A 22,579-nucleotide genomic window follows, 5' to 3' on the forward strand; every position below is an offset into this window, starting at 1 on the left:
CATCAAAGCCTACACTGAATGAGGATGTGCAGAGCTAACTGTGAACCTGGCAGCCAGAAATGTGTCTGTTTGGGCAGGTCAGCAGGCCCTGCTCTGGTTCTCTGATACATCTTGCCTCAGGATTGTGGTGTCTCCTGATTTGGTAGAGTTGTGATCTTTGTCATGCCAGCGAAGCTCCTTTGAATGTGAGAAAGGGAGAGGGAAAAACACAGAGGCTAACAGGGATGGAAGAAGTGAGAGGAATGACCATGTTCTTCTTTTTTTTTTCAGTTCCAGGACTAACGATGCTGAGGATTCTGCTCCTGTTAATGCCCTGGACCAGCATAGCTACAGTGATGTGGGGCACCACAAAGGCCCACCAGGACAAAACACATGGCCAGGAAAAAGGCAAGTGAAGCTTACTTACTCGTATTTTAACTTATCTGACATGCTGACATAAACCTTTGTGTGTGGGAGGGTGAATTGTGTCATGTGACAGTGTGCTGTTAGAATCTGGGAGAGGTGTAGCGTGTTGGGTGCTGTGTGACAGGAGAGTAGTGTGATGGGGCAGTGTGTTGGGTGCTGTGTGGGAGGTATGTAGTGTGATGGCGCAGTGTGCAAGTTGATGTGTGAGGAGAGTTTTGTCAGGTGAACGAGGTACCATTTGTGAGTTCTGGTAAACTCACAGATGGTGATGACCGTAGCTATTTGCCCTTTGGGGTCACACCATTGTGGTGGCGTTCAGAGGGAATCTCTGGTAGACAAGATGGACAGATTACCAGTGAAAAAGATGGGAGTGCACTGGGCTAATTGTTGAAAGAGCTCAAGAGGCAGTGTTGGGGGGCCCGGGTGAAAGAAAAACAGAAGCTGATTATACTCCCTTGTGATCGCCGCAGCTGGGTCACCGTGTTCTCAGCAGTTTGTTCAGGTTTATTCAAATCTAATGTCCTAAGGCCCCTTGGGACAAACAAGAAGCCCTTGTTAGGAGCAGAGAGAGGCTGGAAGCAAAGTCACACTAGGACAGTGTGTTTATACAGACATGAGGAGAAACAGTACTGATGAATGTTGTTGTGGGTGGGGGGAAGGGGGGGGGGCAGCTCACATTGTTTCTGTTTTTCAGCTTGTGATTTTTGTTGGAGTTTACTGTTGATCTGGAATGGTACTGCGTAAAACTGCAGAGAGCAGTGTGCAGCATGGCTGGTTGCTGGCCAGTTGCATGTCCCCAGAATGCTCTCTGTCGCTTGAAGGACAATGAGAGCATTGGGGATGAAACAGCTTTCCCTGCTGCCACCATGGCCCGTGGCTGTACTGTCGACCAATTCTCGGATACTGTTGACAGGCCCTAACAGTCCTTCACCATACATTTGCCCAAGCTTTTTAAAAGGGTGTTTAATGTCCCTGCTTTTCATGGAACCTGCACGTGGAGATAGGGAAAGTTCCTAAGACATGCAGAGCAGAAGGCCTATGTGTTCCTCCCCCTGTCTTCTACGTTTAACCCCTTTCTTTGACTCAGTCTGTGCTCACATTGCACATTTACCATGAGGCAGGCTTCAATCGGTCTCCTTCAAACTCTGCGGCTCCCTTTGAGGAGGTGACTGGTACTGTGACTGACTTTGATGCAAAAGGTGGGCTAACAATTTGATTGAAACTGCACTAACCCCCATATCATCTGTGGAATGGATGGAATGTCCATTTTCTTTGAAGGCGTATTATGAGAAATCGAGCTAGAATGTGGCCTCAGCATTTGTATGCATGAGAAGAAGGAAATAGCTTCAGTTTTCTTTCAGGGTACATTGTCTCAAGCATTAAATACATTATCAGTAGATGGTTACTCCTTGCTGTGATCAGCTTTTTCTTCCAGCTCTTCCTAAGCTATTCCCTTCCTATTTACCTTTTTGATACTGTGTGTACTTCATGGAGATCATGCGCTGACGCTGTGACATAAGTAATGCATAAGGAAGACATCGGGAGTGATCAAATTGTGTATTGAGAACAGGAATGCATACCGAATATCCTGATTGTAAGGAGCTCAGTTCCTAATTGTGATTTGGTTTGATTGTTCCTTATGTCAGGACATCCATGAACAGAACTGCATGTAAGAGAGGACAAGGAGACAGGGAACGGGGAGCGGGGGACAGAGGAATGGGGGGGAGGGGGGGAACATAGTTAACATAGTTAACAATAGTTAACTAGCTAATCAATGTTCCAGACTGTCTTTTAGGTTGCTTGGCCATCACCGTGATTTAGTTTCCTCCTGAAGTACTATTTGAACAGGACTGGTATCGCTAGAGCACATTAGATAATAAAATTTTAACCAAAGCACACATCTGTAATTTCAGTGGACGATGAAGGTTACACTTAACGAGTTCGTCTGTAATTCCCCCTAAAAAGGATTTTTTGTCAAGCTCAAATGCTATTTGATAAAATAAGACTGTGTGATCTTTACTCATGGCTGGGAAGCATTTTGTAGTCTGATTTTTTGCAGTACTCACTAGTTGCTTTAGGTATTATTAGTTGTGAATGTGTCCTTTAATTTGACTCTGTATTGTGCCTTGCCTTCAGTTATTGCTCTTTGAGCCTCGTGCTTAGCCTTTCTGTAAAGTGCTCTTTCCCCACTGTTGTATGCAAAGTTTGCTACCAGAAAAACTCAGTTTTTAGTAAGCCAGGGCTTGTTGATGGCATATGTAAGAACCGTCTTGGTTACAGTACTAAGATTATGAGTATATTTACATATACAAGCACAAGCAGAGCTGAAGATATTACAGGCAGTACAAAGCACAGGCAGTGCAAAGCAGTCTTTAATAGCATTAGGTGTGCATGTATGTACAGTCCTGGACTTTGGCTAACTTGTGACATGGCAGGCAATGGGAATAGTGCTGTAGCAGTGGTCAAACATTTTACCATCCCTGTTGACATACACAGTTTGTTGAATGCAGTTAGGGAGTTCTTTCTTGAGGTTTGTGTGACTGAAATCACCGAGTACAGTATCAGTAGAATCTGAGTGTGACTTTTCAACAGATGTGATCATACAGCCATAATGTGAATGGAAACATGTCCTGCAGTGTTTCCATGAATCAATAAAAAAGAGCAGTGTTCTTAAGCCCATTTTGATTGCATCGGGCAGAGGAATTTGTCCCTTTTATTTCTAAGAGATCGCACTTTTGAAATACATACTCCATGTAAAGGCAGGTGAAATGGAGAACACTATGTGCCTTCTCCACTCCTTTGGGTGCAGAGCGTGGATTCAGTCTGGAGGTCAAGTGCCAGATCCTCCAATAAAAACAAGGTGCTTAGGCTGAACTCCTTGCTCATTGCATTGAAGAACGGGAATTTTCAAAGGGAATTTTTGAAAGACCTATCTGACGGAAACATAAAAACAAGCACCACACTAAAAAATAAGAGAAAACACTATGCTGCCATGGATTGGTACAGTCTTTATGTTCTGGGTACTCCCTGTACCCTGCACAGCGGACTGAAAAGAACATTTACTTACTCATGTGACAGGTGCTCTTATCCAGAGGGTCATATGAAAAGAGCAGGTTACTGGAGGTTAGCATCCAGCACTACACCCACGTTCTTGGTGCTCTGCGATGACAAGACAGTGACATGTTGTCAAGGGTGAAGGAGAGGTTGCATAGTTGTGACAACTTAACTGTCATGTATGAAAGTTTACATTTCACACGTGAAGACAGGTAGAGACAGCTATACATGAAAGTGTTATAATCTGTATTTTCCTAAATAGATTCCAGAATACAAGGGCTTCTGAATATCTCAGTGGCTAATACACTTGCTTTGAGTGCAAGCTGAGCTCTATGGCCTGGGTCTGATCTCATCTATGTCATCAGCTGACAATGACCAGGAGCTCACAGTGGGAGAACAAATTGACTTTATGACGCTGGGGATAGGGCTGGATATGTTCCGTTGTCAGGCACCTTGGGACTTGTCAGATTGCTCCGATGATGTCAGTGATGCTGCACTCATCCTCCAATGGATGCTTAACTGTTGTGCACTGGGATATTGGCAGTGTGAAGAATAGTCACATTGGCCTGTGAGTGCACCAGAGCGTTGCATTTACTACACACCTCGCTCATGGATGAGCACAGTATTGGCTGCGGTGAGAGACAACTGTGTTTAATTGGCATTTCCAAAAGAGGGGTTCATAAAGAGAAAAAGCATTGAAAAATAGATGAGTACTAAGGTTATTATTATTATTTTATTATAATACTATTATTAGACTTTTTCCAGTATGACATCTTATAAGATATTCTCGAGTAGGTCTGCATTATTCTTTAATTTCAAAGAAGGCATCTGGCTGTTCAGAACAAAAACAACAAATTAGGATAGTAATCATGGTGGCCTAGATTAGACAAAGAAAATATCTATGTATCTATACCTTTGGGTGATACAATATTTAAAGCAATTGTAGTTTTATGTCGTGTGGTTTTCAGATGATTGCCCATAGAGATTCATTAGCCAATGGAAATTTGCCTGGCAAAACATCACAGTGCGCATTCCAAATTGAGCTTGTCCCACTTATCACCCAATGGGTATCATATTGCAAAGTGAGCTGGAAGAGATCAAGATGAGTAATGGCCAAGGTATAGCTGTGAGCTATGTAATTAAAGCTGTGTGAATGTAATGAAAAACCTCAGGACACTGACGTATGGCTGAATCCTGGTTAGTATAAACACATCAAAAGAGTGATAGTAACTGGGATACTGGGAATGAGCAGGATAAATTTCCCTCCGCTGTGGGGACCAAAGCAGACTCACAGGCGCACACATACTGTCAGGAACGGGGATCGGGAGCCGGGCGGGGCAGGAACACAAGGGAAACAAAAGCACACGGACAGGGAAAACAAAAACACCGCGGCTTAAGGGGGCGGAGCCCTGACACATACAGAAGCTCTCACATGCACACGTACTGCATACATTGATCTTTAACTTCCTGCAGGGATCAGATCATTCTGTAAGCTGCGTCTCAATCAGCAGGTGAGTGAAGGAGGGGAGCAAGTGAGTCTGTACTTCATGTGACATCACACAGCGGCATACTTGAAGAGGAAGGGGAAGAATGTCATTTGGGAGTGCATTTGAGACACAACTCCATTGTCCACGTTCCAGCGTCATGGGTTGTGACGAAACAAGAGTGACCCCAAACAATTACGGGAAACCATGGAAGTGACAGAAGAAGTGACATCTGGAAGTCATGGCGGAATCCTAGCTAACAGTGTTGAAAAACGTTAATCTGAAAGTGGGTTTTAACACTACAGAACTTTTAAAACTCATATCATATCATCTCATACTGGTCTTCCCCGTCATTAACAAGCACAGCACACAAACTGAGCGACAGTAGAGAGGGAAACTGAAATAGATCTGCAGGAAGTAATGTTAAATGGAAATATAACATTACTTTAGTGTTTTATAACTGTTTGAGAAACATTAATTCATACAGTAAAATTCAAGGCTATTTGAATGTTTCTCAGTGTCACTGCAGAATCACGCTCAAAGGGAGAAACCAAGGGCAAGTGAAAGTTCCTTTTTTAGACTGAGATGCCCTCAACCACATGATTTGTCATTTTTAGGGGAATTGCTTAGGGCAAATGAGCAGAAATGCATATTGGGATGCAGCCATGGTGATTTGACCTTACCATTGCTAAATTCTGAAGAATGCAGGCCATCAGTTCCTGCATCTTCCGGGTTTAACCCAGCTAACAGAATTTCCTGTTTTCTTTTGTAGCATTTCTGCAAGAGAATGACTTCCTGATCCTAACACAGGCTTCCTATGGTCCTTGACTTTATTTCTATCCTTGAAAATCATAGAAAGTGCTCAAATATCCCACTGTCCTTGGAAATTACCCTCCCCCCTCGCCAATGAAGTGCTTATGTTTTTCTTTGATACCCAGTGAAAAAAGCCCATTGTTCTCACTAACTCACTAGATCACTTACAGTCTTTAACAAAACTGCTTTGAGCATGAGGCGATAAGGCGAAAGTCCATTCAATTTATTTGTCTTTGTATAACGCTTCCAATGTATGGTCCTCTCTCTGCTGTCAAAAGACTGCTATTATTATATAGGCAGATGGCATATATGCTTTAAAGCCAATGTATGGGTTCGTAGACAGCATACTTGCCATACTTACTCTGGGCTGAGAATATGATGTATTCTCAGCACAGTGATGGGGACTCTGTGTTGTAGGAAAATGCTGTCTTTTTGATGGGAGGTAGAACTGAGTAGGAGGTTCCTTGGTGTCCTGGCTAAATTCCTATTCATGCTTTTTAAATGTGGCTATATGGTAATCCCTCAGGTCAAGTGGCTAAATGATTCCCTCCCTTGTCACCTTAGCTAATGTGTGGTGAGTGGTCTGGTGCAAAATGGATCCACCAGGTAAGCGCAACACATGTGGTTGTGGTGGGTCAACACTACCTCGCTGAAAAGTGCTTGGAGATCATTGAGAAGCACCATTTAAACACAATCCGTTTTCATGCAAGAAAGACACTGATTTAAGGTACATCATGCTAGAATACCCCCCCCCCCCCCCCACCATCTTCTTTTGTTGTGTAGGAGCTTGTTATGGCTTAACAGTGCTTTTTGTGCCTTCGTGCCTCCAGTGTGTAGTGGCTGTGGGTCTGACCGCAGTCTTGAGGTGTAGTGGATCTGAAGATCTCTTTTCACAGTCTGTTCATAAATTGCATTGAATTATCTCTGTGGGATGTCACTAGGCATGTAAACATGAAATCAGGTTATGCCATTGCAACAAAAAGACATGTTCCTGTCCTGTATTGCAAGCTGATAAAGAGGAAACCTCCTCAGCACCCCGTCTTGCTGCCTCTTGACCCACAGTGTGCACATGTGGGGACAGTAGCTCTGTCTGGTGCGGATTATGCGGTTTACGCTGCTCTTGTAATGAGCAGCATGCTACGCCGTTAGCCTGTTGTGCATGCAACACACAAAGCCACCTTCACCCCCACTGGCGTCACATGGCAGGCAGTGTGTGAGAGTGGGCTGCTTTTAGAACGAGTGTGTAATCCTGGCGCAGAAGCGGCCATGCAAGATTAAAATTTTTTTCATCATTAGATCACATTTTTCACCCAATCCTCTGATGCAAAAGGATTCCTCTGGTGACCCCCAGGGAAATGTTTGACTCAGATAAGCCACAAGCCTTGAAGGCAAAGCCACGGTGAACAAGGCAGCTCAGCGATGGATTGCTTGATGCATATGTTGATCTATTATTGATTGATGCATGGATTTGTTCATAGCATCGAGACGTTACTGATTGATTGATTGATCGTTTCCACAGGTGCCTCCTCGTTGCTGCTCAACCCATATATCCACTACTGCCGATCACCAAACATGGAGACTTTCACCTGCTGGTGGCGTCTCCCTGACAACAGCTCCCTGAACAATGAAAATGTGACCTACATGTTCACCTACTCTGTGGGGTAAGATACAACAATGTCCTCTGGCCAGCGGGGCTACAGAACGGGAGAAGTCCGGAACAATCCGTGTTCTCACTCTCACTGTGAAAAAACATGCTGTCACCATCACAGATATCACTAAAACAATATAGAACATGCAGCATGTAGAAGTCACACTTAATGAAGACCCCATGTACTAGTACACTTTCCTTCAAAAAGAAATCAATCAGATACATAAGAGGTAAAGATATTACCTACTTTTTCCTGCTGTTAAAATGGGACATCAAGAGTTTGCACTCAGAATCAAAATATATATCTAGATGAGAGTTTATGAAGTTACTCTCTTTAAATTTTCTGACAGCTGTTTGTAAAAATGAATGTCAAAATCATTCTGTGCTTCATCTGTGACACAGTCAGTGAAATTGCTTGTCGCATTTGTAATGGGATTGTGCAGAGGGTTCTGCTAACCCATCTTTTCCATACAGTTCCTACATGCCCTAGTTATATTCCCATCCCAGCAGACTCCAGCCTAGCACAGAACACAAGCGGCTTAACCTTGACATACTGTATGTATCATAGTATCATCTTACATAGAGTCATCCTACATCATATATGTATCATGATACATGTAGTATCTTTCTTCAGACAGGAGAGGATTTCAGTTTTCTCAGGAAGAAGTACAGATCAACAGTGGATAAAAGATAAAGAATACATTTATACCTTGTGGGAGCATTGCGGGCCATGGTGGCCATTTACTTCCCCAGAAGTCTAAGAGGTTCCTATAACCCTCAGCACACTGGCCTCTTATGATGCAGGAATAGTAAGCCTTTCCAAACATTTCAGAGCAACAGAACCACTATGAAGCATTTTATGCTTCAATAGTAAGCACAACAGCTAATTAAATGACTTTCTGGCCATGCATATGGGAATACAAGTGTAATGTAAATGCATGATCTGACAGCTGCTGCTCATACAGAGCCTGTGTATGACCAGCCTGTCCACAAAATACAACAGCAGACCATCAGGGCACATCAAGTCATTAAGTATGATTCTTAGCTATACAATATCATTTCAGGGTCAGTGGCTGAGTTAATGACACTGTACTGCACTGGGTTTAACAATGATTGCAGCAGTGTTGAACTGTTAACAGGCTGCCATACCCTAGCATGGACACTGAACTTTCCCCTTTTGACAAATTCTTACTAACTATGTGTATCAACCTATACGTACATAGGCCAGTCAGAAAGTCGTAAAGGTTAAAGTTCACATTTACAACAGATCACCAGGTCCTTACAGCATTCCTGGATGTCTGTAGAAGTAGTCACCGATTGTACTGGTCAGATGACTCCAGCAGTATGACCTCAACTGATTGTTCACCCCTGCCTGTAATGACACTTGAATCTGTCCGCCTGTCAAGGTCAGTTCCACCCCATATACAAGTGTTGCAAGCAACTCAGACAAAACATGTGCTAAAAGCAACACTTAACCTTTTGGATTTTGCTAGTGGAGGTACAATAAGCTTCAGTAGTTGATTTTTCTTGTTACTGTTCACTGAAAGCATATTTCTGAACGCTGACTACACACTGTGGAGCAGGACGTGGTGTCTTACTGCTAACTGATGTGTGTAACACAAGTTATGTGGCAGCAACAATGTTTGAGTGGCTCAAGCCATAGGACAGTCATGCCCCTATATTTTGGACCTCAGTCCTTCTAAATGGCTAATGAAAGGTACTTAGGAGCTGTCAGGAAACAAAAAAAACAAAGATGCGGAGAACTGGTCTGCTGGACTGAAATAGGAGATTGGGTTCTGTGTCAAGGACAGTCAGTGAAAAACATAAACAGCCAACAGTTGTTCCAGCACAACCATTGCCTGAGCCAGAGCCATAAGGAAAATATCTGCAAATGGATATTCAAATGGCTTCCTGGTCACCATTTCTTACCTCCACTCCAAGTGGCTTGAAATCTTCTCAGTTTCTAAGCGGACCACATGGGTGATTATATACATACTGGGCTCAGTGTTCTTCGAGGCTGCACCTGCCTCACACATTCATTACAGATAACGGGTGTATTTTTTTCTAAGAATCCACAATTGACCTCAGGGCCCTGGACAACGATGAAAATGGTACAGCTGCCTACAGTAGAAAAGGAATGATAGGGTAGAGCAATTTAACCAATTTTTGGAAAAATGGTAGAAGTACTTCTATATCATAGGACCATGAAAAAGACTACCACAGGTATGTCCTTGGTCTCCTGTGTAATAGGCTGTGGGCTATAGCTGCCGCTAGCTTTTAATTTTCCAGGTGCGTGTGCAGAACCTACTCTCAAACAAGGCACATGAAGAGGTGACAAATGGAAATTCAGATTGGAGAATTCCAGCAGGGAAAGACCTGTCAGTTACAGGCAATGGAATAGGTCTGAACCAAACAACTTCATTGCACCACCAAAATATGAGACCTGTTAATTGGTGGAACGCATTGGCAAAGAAGTTTATGAAGACTAAGACTCCACTAGCGTCAGAAATAGTACCAGGATGTGTGGTGTGTGTCTACCTGCCAACAACCATACAGGGGATGAACCACAGCACCAGTAAGACAAACAAACCTGTTTCACAGACTGGTCTTCATTCACTACAGGTCGTATGTATATGCTGTTCAATGTTTTGCGTTACTAGTCCAGCACACTGAGTGCAACAACTCCAGTTCAGTTTGGTTGTTGTGCTTCTGTTGCAACGCCATAACTGCTTATACATCTTTTCCCGTTTTCCTGTGTTGCTGTAAGGGATGATGCTGAGTGACAAATGACTGTGTCTGAGTGGATATATTCTAGTGAGAATAAAAGAGTCTGCCTCTTAGCTAGTAATCACAGGTCTAACCCAACAGTTTTGTAAGTGAATTCATTTTGACCTTGCCATATAGCCTTGCCGTATAGTGCATCTAAACAGGAAGATTTACGCTAAATGGAAAAGTGTGTCCAGAAAGTTCTGTTTTCATTTCATCTGACCATAAGACATGCTTTAAAGATATGTTTGTATTTTGCCTTCAGAGGAGGCTTCTTCCATGAAACCTGGCCATGAATGCAGCATTCTCACATGTTGATTGTGATGGTTTTGACACTTTGAATTCTGATGATGCCAGTTGGTTTTTGAGATCTCCAAATGTTGCCTGGATTTACAGTTTAACAGATTTACAGTTGCCTCCCGAATCACTTGTCTCACATCCCGCAGTGACAAGATACACTTGCACCCGGCTTGATACTGATAAATTATGTTAACATCTGTGCCTTATCTCCTTTTATAACCCAGAGAAACAGGAAGGCTTTGGGTGCTTCTATAGTTTCATAAGCTTGCACTGAACTTCCACAAGGCAGAAAACCGATGGAGAATTGTCTTGTCAGATTTTGTTTAAAAGATTACACAAAGGTGTGAATAAATGTGACCCTCATGTTTTCTGAAATAAAAGTAGTCATTTGTGAACGATAATTAAGACTTTGCTCTGTACAGAGCTATTAAGAGTTAAGCATTGTAAACACTTAAGGACATTACTAGCAAAATTCTTTCATTTGCAGTGTCAGCATTCAGAGCTCTACCCCATGTTCTGTGTTCCAGGAAGGGGCCCAAGAAAGAGTGTCCAGACTACGTTACAGGCGGGCCCAATAGCTGCTATTTCGACAGCCAACACACACAGGTGTGGGAGATATACTGCATGAACGTGATGGCATACAGCAGGCATGGCAACCGCACATCCGAGGATCACTGCCTGGACGTGGTTGACATTGGTATGACCTCCAACAGGCCTCACAGACTAGCCTTTCATCGTTTCCCCCTCAGTCCTCTAACACTGTGCCCAGAACATATGTTTGATGTGTTTTGATAGCTTAGACTGTCACATACTTTTACACCTACTTATTCACCTATGTGTACTTTCACACCGTTTGTGGTGTATCATTCACAGTTATTCAGAATGACTGTCACTTGCTTTTAAAGAGTAACGATTTTCAGGTTTACTGTGCTCTAGTGCTGCCATCTGCTGATTTTTATATTTAGTGTATGTTGAGTGAAGTTATTTTGGTGTCCAGTTTGTGCTGTTTTTATGGTATTCAGCATGGCCTGTTGTTTGATATTTAGTGTTATGAGATGATGATTGTTATCTGAAGTTGTTCTGTGTTCAGTGAGACTGAGTGATGTTCATTTTGTCCTGTTGTAATGTTTTATGCCTCCACTTGTTTTGGTGTTTCTGTGATGTTCAACATGTGTTTAACTTGGTTGTCACCCCTCTATATGTGATCTGTCAGCAGCTGCTTCTTTGTCTGATATTAGTGTACAGCCTTTCCTACTTGTCCAATGTCTTGCTCACTGCATGTCTTCTGATATCACTCCGGCCTTTTCTAAAACCCTTTCTGCCCAAGATCTGTGTATGTTCCAGACAAATTGGATCAGTGAACTAAATAGACAGCTCTGTAGTCATTGCTCACCACTCTCTGATTGCCTGTCCTTCCATACTTCCTCTTGTCTGATGGTCTCTCTCCCTCTCTCTCTCTGTACACAGTGGAGACAGATCCACCCTTCAACCTGACCTACTGGTTGACCAACAGCAGTGTGGAGGAGTCTGGGCGTACGGCAGTGGTGTCTTGGCTGTACCCGATTGCTGCTGATGTGCACATGGGTTGGGTCACACTGGTCTATGAGCTGCAGTACCGACGCATGTCAGAGCCCCACAACTGGAAGGTGAGGTTTTTCTTGGTTAGAGTAATTAAGTCCTTTTAGAGAGACAATGATTCAATAAAATTAGAGCGAATCAGAAGAATAGAGACATTGAAAGAGAAAAAATTGAAAGAAAGGTAGAAAGAGAAAATCCGCAGCGCAGTAAAAGAGAGAGGGAGCACATTCCATGTTCTCGCTCTTTGTGAGTCACCTTAAAAATATACTTTTGTTAATATGGTGCCACCTACAGGTGAAGGGAGTACTGCGTGAACCTCGTCTAGAGCTTCTGGACTTGCCAGTGGGGAGCTATGTGGTCAGAGTGCGATGCAAGTCCCACAACAACGGCCTGTGGAGCAAGTGGAGTGACCCTCTCATCATAGACATCCCACCCAACCAGACCATTGGTACACTTCCTGATTTTCCACAAGTCTCTAGAAGATGTAATACTATAAGCTACAGCTAGTAATATAAGCAATATGCTATGTTGTAAATGTTCTGCTGTGTTGTCTGGTCTTGAGACTCTTTGTCTTTTGCTGTTGTAGATAAGATGCTGGCTATGATCCTGGTGTCAGGCATTGGGGTAGTAGCTTTCCTCATGATTGGCTTCGGAGTCATTCCACATGGCAAGAGGTGAGGAAACACAGACATGAACACGCATACAAAGCACACTGACATACACACATGCACACTGTAACATGAACATGCACCCCTCAACATATACATTTAACACTGTAATACACACACATACTGCCCAAACGTAGTAATACATAGACATACACACGTGCTTATGCATACACACCTGGGCATAGCTGCGTGTGTGCAAACACACAAACACACGCACACACACACACACATAGGGTATTGGTGTGTATGATCTTTGGTTTTCACACCAACAGATTTCAAAGATCTCCCAGAGCTGGTGTATGTTTTGAGTAACACCAGTTGCCTGGCAAGTGTTTGTTATATTGAGGCAGGGTGCAGTGATGCTCTGTATCAAACCATCTTCAAGGAGTCTTGACTTGTTCTGAACACGTGTCCAACTCTGAGATTTCTGCCTTTAATGATCAATGAGTACACCCAATGTAAATAAGACCTTTGATAATCCTGTACTTTAATGCCCAGCTCATCAAATATACATCAGTCGTTGGTATTTAACGAAGCAGCATACACCATATAGGTCTTCGCATGTGCACTCATTAAGGGAGAGACTAATCTCCCTCTTGCAACTTGCTTTGATTAAAAAGATACCTCTGCACAGACCATGTTGATGAGAGATGTTGATGCAGCTTACGATGGTTGGTGTGTACGTGTACGTGTGTATAAATGTGTTTGTGTGTGTTACAGCTGTGTACTTTGTGTACTTTATGTGTACTGTGACAGGTTGTGAAAGAGTCTGTAAGGCCGTCTGTAAGGCAGTCCTTTGATTTATGCTCTCTGCAGGATTAAAGCGTTTCTCCTACCACGGGTTCCAAAACCGCGGATCAGAGGGATCGATCCCACCCTGCTGAAGGTACTAATTACATTTCCGTTCCAATATCAGGACCATCTCACTGGGCATTCTATTCATTACATTACATTACGTTATTGGCATTTAGCAGACGCTCTTATCCAAAGCGACTTACATCAATTACAGGTTTTTACAATGTTATCCATTTATACAGCTGGATATTTACCAAGGCAATTCTGGGTTAAGTACCTTGCCCAAGGGTACAGCAGCAGTGTCCGAGTGGGGAATCGAACCGGCAACCTTTCAGTTACAAGTCCTGCTCCTTGACCACTATGCTATACTGCTGCATTCCTATTCCTGTTCTGCATTCCTGTTCCAGCAACTGACATACATACTCACGTAGACTCATGCGCTTGCACACACGCATCCAGACGCACACCACGGCCCTCATCTCATGCATGCAGATGCCTGTATACCTGTGCAAACACACAGACACGCACACATATTTTCAAATACACTTTCACCCACAGCCATGCAACCTTGTCCTTGCAAACTAAACAGCATGTCATGCTGTTTGAATTCATAATTATGAATGTAGGCGATGTGTCATTCTACTGCTACAAAGTGCTTGAGACAGGAACAGTCAGCCTTTCTGCTGATGGTACATATCAGGTGTTTTGACCCGTGTGTTTGTGTCCCAATCACCTGAATGCTGTAAGTGGGTAAAATATGATGCTGGTGTAACATGAAACCTAGATGCCTGAGGGTCACTCACCAGCCTGACATATCTCCTCTCTTCCTTTCTCTCTCTGTCTCCTTCTGACTGTCTCTCTCCCATCCTCACCCTCTCTCTATCTCCAGAATGGAAAGATGGATGAAATAAACCGTCTCTTCAACTCGTTCCATGGCTACAGCCCACCACAGTACAGTGTGGAAAGCTGGCAGCAGGTCAGCGCAGACGAGGGTCAGTCCCTTAAGGGCAGTCCTTTGGCGCAAGCAGCTGAGAAGAGCGGCATGTGCAGCCCTAGTACCCAGCGCCCTTCCTGTCTGGAAGACCAGCAGACTGAGGACGGCCCGACCCCATACTGTGTGACCCCGTCCCACAACACAGAGGCCCCACCTTCTGCTCCGCCTGTGGAGACCCAGGCCTGGGCGTGGCTCACCTCCAACCACGGCTACACAGAGCTGCTGAACATTCCCAACCTTGGCTACACTGCGGTCGTAAACCCCGCCCAGGCTGTGGCTCCGCCAGCCTGCCAGGACTTCTACACCTGTGTGAACGGAGTCACCACGAGCGGGGCCGTCCACCTGGTCCCATGCCTGTCCCCCCACCTCAGAAACACAGCCTACCTGCAGCTTGGGGACCCGGCGAACTCCAAAAGGAAGGACATGGCTGAGAAGAGCAGCCGGTTAGCCATGTGCAAGGCCAAACAAGCAGCACCAGCAGTGAGCGGGGCGTTGGTGAGCCCCACTGGAATGACAGGGGCCACGGCAGGAGAGGTGGGGGACAGCTACACCACCCTGGATGACCTAAGCCTTAGGGAGTGGTGTGCGGATGTGGCCCCAGCACAGGGAGACCTGTGCACGGGGTTGGCCTCAGTGTACGGGAAGGAAGGGTTTCTGTGTTCAGAGCAGAATTAACAGCCCACGCCCTTACCGCCAGCTGTCGCGGAGGGGATCCGACCCCAAACAGCCATCTGTTTAAACACAACCTGCGCACACTTATACATATATAACTATATTCCCGCGAGGAGAAGAACAGAATATGTAAATAAACACATGGTCTGTTTTAGCTGTCTCCTGATACTGGACACTGGACTACAGGAGATGCACAGGTGGGGTCATCTCAGGTCTCATGGTCCTTTGTTTCTCTGTTATTTTCTTTGTTTGCCAAATGACTGTGATGCCACCCAAGGACTGTGGGTTTCATGTATGCTGTAGTGCTGCCCCTAGCACTACTTGTAACGCACTCAAGAAATGGTGTGTTACTAACAACTGCTTTCAAATGTTCATGTGTCTATCTGAAAGACATCTGGTTTTCCTTTTAGGTCATCTCTTTCAGCCTGTGGTCTTGCTTGCATTAACCTTGCAGTAACCTGAGTGCCATTCTGCTAGCTAACATTAGCTTTTCAGGCTAAGTGTGCTTTCAGCCCCCCATTTTCAATTGAATGTTGTTGTCATGCTCCCATGAGCGCTTCTGTTTCTTTAGGTTCCCAAGTGGCTTCCTTGGTTGTGAGGTGTTTTTCTTTCACTCTGTATGCACTTTAACACATCAATGCAGAACACCAAAAATGATTTATGGTTAGCCTGAAAGGCCAGTGTCAGCTAACAGACTTCCGCTTGGGTAATGTTAAGCCCCTAGTTTTAATTCATTGTCATTTGCTGCCCATGCTGCAAAGACCACTTCTTTTCCTTCAGCACCCAAAGTTGTTCTCCTGATATTTTTCCCTTTTATACTTTAATACAACTGCCCACAGCACCAAGAAGTGAAAGTACACACAGAGTCCTCATTATTTATTTTCTGTTCTTGCTGTCATTATTGCAATGACAATACAGCACCCACAGTGATCTCAGTTGGAGTTTCATGCAATAAAAATACCAGAAAACTCTACATCGCAGCCCTGCACTACCTCTTTGGAACTACTGCAAACTGGTACAAATCACAGCATGGGCAGTGATCACACATAACAAGTTTTGTTTGTAATGACCTGGGGTGATTACAAATTAGCAAACAAAGGCAAACGTTTGCGAACATTTTCAAACAGTTAACGTTTGCGAACACACACAAATGGTCTGAGGAGGTGGTTCTCGGCGAACAGACATGGACGCTAACGACAAATTTGTGGTTGTTTGGAACAATGCAAGTCTTCAGATAATTACTTTGAGTCCTGCTGATCTTTGGCTTGCTAAAGTCCAAGAGAAACTTGAAGTTGGAGCGGATTGTATGTATGCTCTGTATCAAATCGACTACATCTAGTATGTGTTCCTCTGTAAAATCATCGATAATAACAGAGGCTGCAGCTAATACAATTGCCTTGTTGGTCGCCACCTTATTACAGTTTAAACTGAACAATTTGGAATGTTCACACAAAACCGTTCAAATTTAAAAGTTGAAAGAAAACCTGTTCTCCTGGAATGTTCACCTCAGTTTGCTGAATTTGAAGGTACCTCTGGTCTGAGTTCTAGGGGGGGCTTCTGTGGTACATGTATGAATACACCCATCAATGATCAAAAGGCGTTGGCAGATCATTAGTGGAGAGCGCTTTTGCCTGTGAAACAGGTGCCCCCTCTCAACCTGACAATCAGGTACTTTTCTCACACCCTGCACAACAGACAAGTTATACTCATAATTCAAAGTAGACTGGAATCATCAGATTGAAGGTTTGCCTGCTTTGTAAAGTGCAGAATTTGGCTAATTGAGATTACACTCAGTGACTATTGGGTTTGAATCTGTTAGGAGGAATTCAGTGTAAATCTGTATTTGCAGGAATCACAGATCCAGTGGGATCTCTTTTCTGATTCCATGTGGAAATGAAATGGCTTCTCTAGAGACAGGCATTTTTATTCTTAATGTACAAGTAGATATTCCCATGCATCCAAGTCTGTCGATGGGGGAATCACCTGGGTAGATTTGTCAGTGGCTGGGCTTGCTCTGTTAAAAAGAGCTGGTGAAAGTGTTGCCTAATACCGTGAATAAGAGTGGGAACACTCCACTGAACACTCCAGAAATCAGACTTATTGAAATTAATGGTGAAGAGGATACATCTGGCCTGTCAATCAAAGAAACTTTGTCCAAATTATGTGTGTGTCCATTCAGGACTGGGCACCATACGCATTAAGTGACTAGAAGGTAGCTGGAAAGCACACCACACAGAAGGCTTATCTAGCTGTATCTATGGATTACACTCTGCAACACACAGACACTGTTTTGATTAGTGCATTTGAGGTGGAAGTCACTTAATTTGTGCTTTTGAGAAACATTACTTGTTTTGTGTATTTTAGACAATCACTGTGTTGGTATGTGCATTTGAGACAGAATCACTGTGTTGGTTTGTGCATTTGAGACAAAATCACTTGCTGGTAAGTTTTGAATTGCTTTATGTTTCCCTGGATCAGTCAAGCTGTGAAGTTTAAAACGGTGTAAGCTGTGAGTTTTAAGCTGTTCTTCTGTCAGTGTTATACCCTTCTACCATTGTGTTTCTATCAGCTGTCTCTGCTGTTCCTGCTCCAGGTCTATTCTGCACCCAAGCACAGATCCTAAATCAGCTAATTTGACTCGTTTCCTAGCCCCAACCAGTATAGGTGTCGCTGTTGCAAGATCGGTGCTTTGGAGCAGAATCTGTGTACACTGTGCTGATCTGTTGTATTCCATTGTATTGCTTAGAATAGTGTGTTTGTGCCTTACATGTGTGGGATTCCTCTATTTTGTGTTCCTGACAGATACAAAGCCCCCCCCCTTCCCACACACAAACCACCACCAGCACTTTCATAGGCATCCCCCAAACCACTATCAAAGCTTCTATTAATCTATCTTACAAAGTGTTAGAATAAGACCTGTCTCTTTTCCTTCTGTATTGCGACAGTTATACTGTTTTCTGTTATATTCCTTTCAGAGCATTTTGATGTGGTGGATGAATTTTCAGATGTGCTGAATAAATCTTGTAAGCCAATACATGTCTGTCTCTTTTTTCATACACACACACACACACACACACACACACACCACACATGCCCCCAAAAAATCCCACACCCATTTAAAGTGTTCAGTCTAGAGTGTGTGTGTGTGTGTGTGTGTGTGTGTGTGAATGTGCATGCATGCGTGTGTGTGTGTGTGTGTGTGTGTGTATGATACATAGGGCTGTTGCCAATAAAAACACATTCCTCATATAGCCACAGTTCTATTGCAAGCTGAAGATAAACCAGACCTTTCCCCCACACTTTATTACAGACAGTAAAGTGTACAAGCTCAGAATCAAGAGTCAGAGGACCCAGTAGAAAGTGGTGTGGATTGAGAAAAAGGACAATATAGAATGGAGTTTTAGGTGAGGGACAGGACTATGCTGAGTGGAGTTTTGGGTGACAGAGGAAATTCTTCTGGACAAGACAGACACCAAAAGCAGTCATTCACAGATGTGCAACACATAAAGCAGGTGATTTCTTGTTGCCTGAACTCACTGTTTTAGCATGCAGATGGATTAAACCAGCCTGCAAATTGTTGCCATATCTAAACAAATGCCTCAATTTTATTGTGCATTCTGCGACAAAGGGTCGAGTGAATAACCCAGTTTTCCATAGATCTCCTTCATTATCTCCCTCAAAACTTTGCTATAGTGGCACAGGTTCAGAACCTATGAGCAGACAGAATGTGACCACACTCTTTCTACATTATATGCTTTGTTTGTTGCTTGAACATAAAACATTTTCAGTGAGTTATGTACAAATTTGTAATTATTATTTAAAATAGACAATGTTTGCTGGGATTGATTCCCAAGTGTCCCCATCAATTTCTAGCGAAAAGCCATACTCTCAATGTACCCTAAATGCTGTATTCTTCACACAGGTTGGGACTCATCCATTCAATATACATGAGCACTGGGGGGTGAAGGTAAGGTAGGATGGTAAGGAAGTGGTGGACCTCTATTGTGTTCAGTACAACATAATGCAAAAAAGATATTTGAATAGATACACAAATTTGATGGTGGACCTCACCCTGTGTGAAAACCCAATGTTGTACAATGTAATTCAGAAAATGCTATTCTAATAGAGCCAGAGATCAAAGAACAAATTAGTGTTGATTAGATTGGTCTTTGTCTGTAAGGAAGCAACCAGGACAGAACCACTGTATTGGGATGGTCATTTGGTTATTCTAGTGCACATTCAGCAGAAGGGCCTGTCTAGATTGTGTGGATAGATTTACACTGTCCATCCTGAAAAATTAAAAAAAAATGCTAATTAGTACCTATAAACGAGCACACCAGCAGTCATTTGCCTTAAGTACACAAGTTTAAAGAATTGAAAAAAGAAAAGTGGAAAAAAGCTTGAATACTTCAATGCCAACTTTTAATTGAGCTTATACATTACATTTTCAGAGTATTGGGCATGTGTTTATGTTTATACATGTGCGTTTGTATGCGCATGTCCTGTGAGAGGTCCTTGGAGTTGGAGAATGGGGTCCTGTGAGACTCTAGGGGGTTAATTCCCTTGGGACAAACCATGCTGTGTCACGCTGGTCTCAGATGTCAGGGGAGGAGAAAAAGTGAGGAGCTGGGGGGAGGAGGCGGGGGGGCCACACAGTGGAGCCACCAATCTGAGAAGCCTCTGCCCCTCTGCCGTGACTCTCACCCCCCCTGTCTGCCACACGTCCCATCACACAGTCACAGGACAGGACCCCTGCTGTGGACAGTCAGGTAAGGAGCATGAGTGAGGGAAGAGATATTGTGCAGTTAGGTGGTAGAGCGGTATGAGACTCGGGTCTGAATGTCCCTCGCTCTCTTGGGTGCCAGCTTTGTTTCCGGCCTTCCACTCCAATCATCCTTACAGCTTTTTGCAGCTGTCCCTGTTGCTATAAATACCCAGCTCAGACACAAACTCACACACACGTGCTGTGTCCCATGCTGTCTGTGTGCCGAGTGTGGTAATGATGCAATGCTGTTTGTGCTCTCAGTGAAATGGTTACAGAAGGTTTTCAAATCCTTGTATGCAGCTTCTATACAATCTGAGCTTCTGTATATCCTTACCTAATAAAATAAAAATAACATGTCTGTGATATTAAACAATAATCATTGCATTTCATTTTTATAGCATGCTTTCTAAATGGCTACTAACATAGCTTTTAAGCATACTGAATGCCTAAATGAATCAGTGTCAAGATATTTTTACCCTAAGTTCTGTATTAAAGTTGCCAGATTTGAACCTGATATGTGTCTGATTGTATGTGTATACCTGTGTGGATTTGTAGTTCCTGACTGCCTAACTTTGTCTTTCTGTGCGTGTGCATATCTTTTTGAATGTATTGTGACTGTGTGTCACTCTGTGTGCATAAACATATTTTTCTAGCACACAGCTGAGGGAACAGTATTGCCATGGCGTCCCCGGTCAACACTGAGGCTGATCAAGTGGTACCAGAGGACAACCGAGACAGCGTCAGGTCCATACAGTCTTTTTATCTGCGCAACCCTTCCAGCAGGTTTGTGTGTGTGTGTGTATGTGTGAGTACATATGTAATGCTTGTGCGTGTGAGTTATATGAATTCTTCCACTGACCACAGAAAAATGACAGATTGATTCACAATAATAATTTCAGTAGCATGACCTTCACAAAAGGGCATCTATTTTCTGGAATAAATGAATAACATTACGTACGTAACTTCCTTAATATGAAAGCTGTAAGATTTTGCATCATACGCATTCTATAGCCCATTCATATAAATCTACTGTATGACCCAGGCTCTATACTGGAGCAGACATGGACTGTGAATGAGAACCTTCACCTGTTCCCAAAAACAATTGTTTAATCGTTTAAATATTTAAGGATTGCAGTCTTTCCATTTTCAGCCTTATCAATAACTGACCTCCTTTGACAGCCAATACACCTAATCAGTTAATTGTTTCATGGTTACTTGTCAGTTTCTAATTGTCTGTCTGCATTCAGCCATTGGTCAATGAGCCTCACCTCCCTAATCAGATTGTTAAATACAGGTATGTGGCTGCAGTGCCAAGAGACTAAAGCTGTTTAGCTCTGTGCTCAAGGCTGGTTCCTTTTTTGTTTTTGACTTTTTAAAATAAATTATTGCTTTTGTATGTTTTGCTCCTTCTCTTTGTTTTTGTGAGAAGTGCTGGCCAGCTTCCTCACACGAACACAGACAGTGTCTTTACGGAACCCATCCACCTCTCCTCCGCAGTGGCTGCCAAACAGATCATCAATGAGGGTGAGCTATCGATGACCCATTCACCAAACAATGTCACATTGTCATTTTAACTGTTACATAACAGTTTTTTAAGTCTCAATAAATTTTCAAATTGATCTGATATTAGAGATTATTATAATCTCTCTTTCAGAGAGGCCCCGGATTCTTGTTTCTGTGCATTTATTTGTGGGATTCTGGGGCTGAGCACAGGATTATTTCTGATGGCTTCATAAGCCATTCATAAGCCTTCATAAACCAAACTTCATAAGCAGGAGGTTTATATATATACATCACCTCTGTAGTCAGAGAAGTTATTGTCTTAGCTGCACTAATTCTTTCTTCTCAGAGCTGAAGCCACGAGCAGTCAGGGTGGAGCCAGTCCCAGAGAGCATGCGGGAGTCAGCAAAGCAGCTGATGGTGGAGGATCTGTATAACCGCGTGAGGGATATGATGGACGACACCAGCTCGTACAGCACGCCCTGCGTGATGGACATCCAGCGCGCCATGGTGCAGGAACGAATGGAGGCACCCCTGAACCCTGTCGATGAGGTGTGGCCCAACGTCTTCATTGCTGAAAAGTGAGTCACCCCTGGAACACCTACATAATAGTCATTATCATACATTTATTATAGATAGATATAAAAACTTGAAATTGAAAGAAAAGGAAACTAAAATTTCAAGGGAAGCTGCATGCAAATAACAAATGGTAAGTAGACAGAAAATAACATCCCGCAACTCCCCATCAAAAAAAAGACAAATCAAATTAAAAGCAAGAGGAAAATTCAAACAGGCTTAAACAAGTGAGTTTTCAACTAAATCAAAAGAAAGACTGACCTTGTCCTTGTAATACTCTCAGGTAAGGCATTCCACAGCTTTGGAGCATATACTCAGAAGGCTATATCACATTTCTATTGTAGCTGAGTAGCTGGAACACAGAGACCATTGTTTGATCATCTAAGAGCTTCACTGGTTTTATAGATGTTTAGTAGTTTCACTGTGTATATGGAGGCTAAACCATGTGTTTCATGGTCAGCAATAACTTTTTATTGCATAGCTTTTTATATTTTATACTATATTCAGCTATATACTATGCTATATATATACTCAGCTGAATGTTGTATGAAATAAGGAGAG

The 22,579-nt window shown here is 43.2% G+C and overlaps 1 protein-coding gene across 1 annotated transcript in view; it reads left to right on the top strand.

Annotated features, from left to right (window-relative positions):
- LOC118785373 (growth hormone receptor-like) overlaps positions 1–15,180 on the top strand; it is a 30,739-nt gene extending 15,559 nt beyond the window's left edge. Inside the window, exons 2-9 of the mRNA XM_036539989.1 lie at positions 271–387; positions 7,276–7,417; positions 10,998–11,167; positions 11,938–12,116; positions 12,343–12,496; positions 12,635–12,722; positions 13,533–13,602; positions 14,401–15,180. Of these exons, the coding sequence (XP_036395882.1) occupies positions 285–387; positions 7,276–7,417; positions 10,998–11,167; positions 11,938–12,116; positions 12,343–12,496; positions 12,635–12,722; positions 13,533–13,602; positions 14,401–15,180 (1,686 nt within the window). The 5' untranslated portion in view covers positions 271–284. The remainder of the gene's footprint in view (positions 1–270; positions 388–7,275; positions 7,418–10,997; positions 11,168–11,937; positions 12,117–12,342; positions 12,497–12,634; positions 12,723–13,532; positions 13,603–14,400) is intronic.
- The last annotated feature ends 7,399 nt before the right edge of the window (positions 15,181–22,579 follow it).

Source organism: Megalops cyprinoides, chromosome 11, assembly GCF_013368585.1.
Source record: "Megalops cyprinoides isolate fMegCyp1 chromosome 11, fMegCyp1.pri, whole genome shotgun sequence".
NCBI classification, from domain to species: domain Eukaryota; kingdom Metazoa; phylum Chordata; class Actinopteri; order Elopiformes; family Megalopidae; genus Megalops; species Megalops cyprinoides.